At 55.2% G+C, this 4,323-nt stretch overlaps 1 protein-coding gene across 2 annotated transcripts in view; it reads left to right on the forward strand.

Annotated features, from left to right (window-relative positions):
• CISH (cytokine inducible SH2 containing protein) overlaps window positions 1-4,109 on the forward strand; it is a 4,376-nt gene extending 267 nt beyond the window's left edge. Inside the window, exons 1-3 of one of the 2 annotated variants that reach the window (XM_008053396.2) lie at window positions 1,025-1,092; window positions 2,984-3,207; window positions 3,427-4,109. In XM_008053396.2, the coding sequence (XP_008051587.1) occupies window positions 1,025-1,092; window positions 2,984-3,207; window positions 3,427-3,959 (825 nt within the window). In that variant the 3' untranslated portion in view covers window positions 3,960-4,109. Of the gene's footprint in view, window positions 1-1,024; window positions 1,093-2,983; window positions 3,208-3,426 lie in introns of those variants that run through there. The other variant, XM_008053397.2, reaches the window with a different exon arrangement.
• Window positions 4,110-4,323: the final 214 nt, after the last annotated feature.

A 4,323-nucleotide genomic window follows, 5' to 3' on the forward strand; every position in this document is an offset into this window, starting at 1 on the left:
CAAACTGTGGGCAGGGAAACCAGGGGCTGCCTGGCTACTGGAGAAACACAGGGTGGGCTCAGTTCTCACTGGAGTAGGTCAACGCCGACGACGGGGCGTCCTCCCAGACGTGGCTCACCAGCCTCGACCTCCTTCTGGACCCAGAGCTGTACTCTAGCCTGCCGGCTGCCCTGCCTCCTGGTGACCTTGGATCATCTCCTGCCCCTCTCTCTGTCCTGGTATTCCCTCTTCTGACCCAGGCTAGACATTAGGCTCTTCTTCGGAAAGCACCCTGAGGTGCTTGTCTCTCGGCAGGCTGGCCCTTGATAACCAGCAACTCCTGGGAGAGCCTGGGTTTGGCCTGGTCCTGCCTGGGAGAGCCCCACAATCTTCTCATTCCTCCTCTCAGCCCTTCTTCCCGATGTCAGAAGGACCTTGACTCCTGCCTCTCGTCGTCAGATTTCCCAAAAACTTTGGGTGGGGGACAGGAGAGGTGAATGTGGAGAAGTCAGAGTCTTGGCCTCTGCTGAGCCTTCTTGGCATATCTCCTCTGCCCTGAGTCTCAGCATCCTCTTCAGTCAAAGGGTCTGATGCTCTCTGGCAGGAGCTTGGGAAGCTCCAAGGAGAGCGGAAGCAGGTATAAACGGGTGTTCTACTCTCAAGGAGAGCTGGGTGGCCCTGTGGCTGCTATTATCAGAATGGCATGGTGCCAACTGGGAAAGGGTAGAAGGTGGGGCCAGGCTGAAGTGCCCCTTGCTCTAAGTAGTCCTTGGTCTAGGGAAGAGGACATGGAAGTAGAAGTGCTGGGAAGACTACTTTTTCTTGGTTGTCATCAGTATTTTCCTTCCTCCTCTCTGCATTTTGGGACTCCTGGACAACTGCTCCCAGCACTGCCTTCCTCCTCAGAAGCCCCCCCCCATTCTAGGGTCCCATAGCCTCTTTCACTTTGCCCTATCTGAGGGCCCCCTTGTAACCTCGGGCCCCTGTTGGGTGTCGAGGAGCCAATTTTTTTACAGACTGCTGGGCACCATGAGCAGGCACACACATGAACCTGGAACACACCAGCCACTGCCCCCGCCATGACAATGACACAGCCATGGACACACCCCTGCCCAGATACACAGTCACTCACTGGGAGCTTGTGGAGATCAACACACACCCAGATACCACATCAGTCCCAGGGTGCCCACACCCACATGTGGGACCTGTCAGAGGACCTGCTAAGCCATCTGGACATGGCCAACCCCAGCCTAGGCACCCACTGTGCTCCTGGGAGGGTAGCTCTGGGCCCCAGCAGGTGGGTCATCCCAAAATTTGGCCTCTAGCTCCCCAAGCAGGATTTCAGAGCTCCCACAGTGCAGCCAGAGTAGGTGTGGAAAGGTACTTGGCAGGCTGTGGCATGCCAGGGTTGTGTGACCCCTTCTCCCCATGAATGGTCATAGGGCCATGATTTATTAGCACTTCTAGGAGTCACCTATAACCTACACTATCTGGACTGGCTCCTTTGCTCCTGCCTACCTCTTCCTATCTCATACTGGCACTGTTTGCCCATGCTGTCATCTCTACCTCAAATGCCTTCCCCCAACTCCTTCCTGACAGACCTGGACTCCCCAATGATACCCTCCTGCACTTTATGACTTCGTGTTATGATTACTCTTAGTGCTGCCTTCCCTGGCTAGTCTTGCTCTCCTTGAGGACAAGGCCATGGTTTTATTACCTCCGTGTTCTGAGGCTCAGCCAGGGACTAGACCCAGAACTGAGGCCTGGAGATGTAATTCGTCAGGAGTGAGGGAGGACCAGCAGTCTCTTCCTTGGGAAGCAGAGCCAGTCCCTGCCCCACTCCCAAGAAGGAAGCCCCAAGATCACTGTGCTGGGTGGACTTCTCCTAGAAGGAAGCTGCTACTCAGATTTTAGCTGGCTCAGTTCCCCCAACCCCAGCCATCCAAGAATGTAGTGTTGCTGAACTTCTCAGTGTCTGGGCTAGTGAGACCCCTTATTGCGGGGAGGGGAAATAAGCCCTGGAATAAGGATCTGGAATGTGGGTTAAGTATCCTGCTCTTCAGTGGGAGCTCATATATATGGGAAGTGAGACTTGAGAGTGCCTTCAGAGGCCACTGTCTACCCAAAAACAGGGGGTGAGGAACAGAGGCCAGGACAGGAGTCTTTTTTTTTTTGGGTTGGGGGTCTCACTCTGTCTCCCAGGCTGGAGTGCAATGGCAATGCCCATGGCTCACCACAGCCTTGACATCCTGGACTTAATCGATCCTTCTGCCTCAGCCTCCTGAGTAGCTAGGACTATAGATGTGTGCCACCACGCCTGGCCAAGTTTTTTATTTTTTTGTAGAGATGAGATCTCACTATGTTGCCCAGACTAGTCTTGAACTCCTGGGCTCAAATAATCCTCCTACCTTGACCTTCCAAAGTCCTGGGATTATAGGTATGAGCCACTGTGCACAGCCAAGAGTCTGCCTTGTATGGATAGAAGATTGCTTCAGCCTCTAAGTTCTGAGTAGTGGAGACCCAAGTCCCTTTGATAGACACTCCTATCCATGTAGAGGTAGCATGTAACTGCAGACATCCTACCCATAATCTTGGGGCCTCTCAGGAGAACCTCCCACAGATCCATCCTCTGGCTGGACTAGGACTAGTGCCATTTAGTCCACCCACCTCGGCCAGGAGAGCACAAATGTGAGGCTATTTTGCACTAGATCCTGCCAGTGTGGGAGACACTAGAAATACCTAAAGGGAATGATTGGTTGATACAAAATAGAGATTATTTACTGTTTAATAAATGCAGGGGAGTACAGGAGAATTTTTCAAAAGAGGGCCCACACATGGGGGAAACAGCCAGGGAGGCTTTTGTGATGACAAGTGGTGTACAAGACACTGGGCTAATTGAGGCTGAGGCTGATAGTAAGAGGTCATGAAGCTAGTATGGAGCATAGGGGATCTCAGGAAATGGAGGAAGCATGGGGCTTCCACTCACTCACCAAGCACTCCCTTTTAGACCCTGTCCTTTGCTGGCTGTGGAGTGGATCGGGCAGCGGCCCCTGCAGGCTCAGTCCCTGGAGCTGCCCAGGCCAGTCATGCAGCCCTTGCCTGCTGGAGCCTTCCTGGGTGAGGCAGCAGAGGATACCCCAGCCCAGCCAGAGAATGAACCAAAGGTGCTGGACCCTGAGGAGGATCTGCTGTGCATAGCCAAGACTTTCTCCTACCTTCGGGAATCTGGTGAGTCTGATGGGGGGCAGGCCTTATCCTGGGAAGTGTGATAGAGGAAGCTTAGCTCGGCCTGTTGAGTCTGATTTGGGAGATATGACCCTGCCCAGGAGTCTGATGGGAGAGGTACCATCCTCTCCAAGTGTGAAGGAGGGGGCATAACCCTGACCTGCCGTGGGTTGATGTCCCCAGCTGATTTCCACTGTGACCAGTCCCTCTTCACTTGCCTAGGCTGGTATTGGGGTTCCATTACAGCCAGCGAGGCTCGGCAGCACCTGCAGAAGATGCCAGAGGGCACATTCCTAGTACGTGACAGCACCCACCCCAGCTACCTATTCACGCTGTCAGTCAAAACCACCCGTGGCCCCACCAATGTGCGCATCGAGTACGCTGACTCCAGCTTCCGCCTGGACTCCAACTGCTTGTCCAGGCCACGCATCCTGGCCTTCCCAGATGTGGTCAGCCTCGTGCAGCATTACGTGGCTTCCTGCACTGCTGACACCCGAAGTGACATCCCTGATCCCGCTCCTACCCCAGCCTTGCCTGTCCCCAAGGAAGATGCACCGAGTGACCCAGCACTGCCTGCTTCTGCGGCCACTGCTGTGCACCTAAAACTGGTGCAGCCCTTTGTGCGCAGAAGCAGTGCCCGCAGCCTGCAGCACTTGTGCCGCCTTGTCATCAACCGCCTGGTGGCTGATGTGGACTGCCTGCCACTGCCCCGGCGCATGGCCGACTACCTCCGACAGTACCCCTTCCAGCTCTGACTGGACCGGGCAACCTGCCTAGTTTCACCCAGCCATACTCTGGAAAGGACACTGGCCCCAGCTGGACTTGGGCTCCCACTGTCCCTCCTCCAGTCATCCTGGTGCCTGCATGAATCTGGCAGCTGGACCAGAAAGAGCCAGCAAGAACAAGGCATGAGGGGTGTCACACAACTTGGAGGTGAGCACCCCTAGACCCTATGTGGCTCCATTGTAGTGAGCCATGTGTCAGTGTCAGAGAGAGGGAGACAGGCGGGACCTCGTCTCACCCTGTGGGCTGGGCCTGTTACCTGCCCTGGCCACCTGAACTGTGTAGATACTCTCAGCCCTGGTTTCTCATTCCCAGGGTGGGGCAGGGCCCCTGACT

The sequence above is a fragment of the Carlito syrichta genome, unplaced genomic scaffold, assembly GCF_000164805.1.
Source record: "Carlito syrichta isolate Samal-C Ts95f unplaced genomic scaffold, Tarsius_syrichta-2.0.1 Scaffold288153, whole genome shotgun sequence".
NCBI classification, from domain to species: Eukaryota; Metazoa; Chordata; class Mammalia; order Primates; family Tarsiidae; genus Carlito; species Carlito syrichta.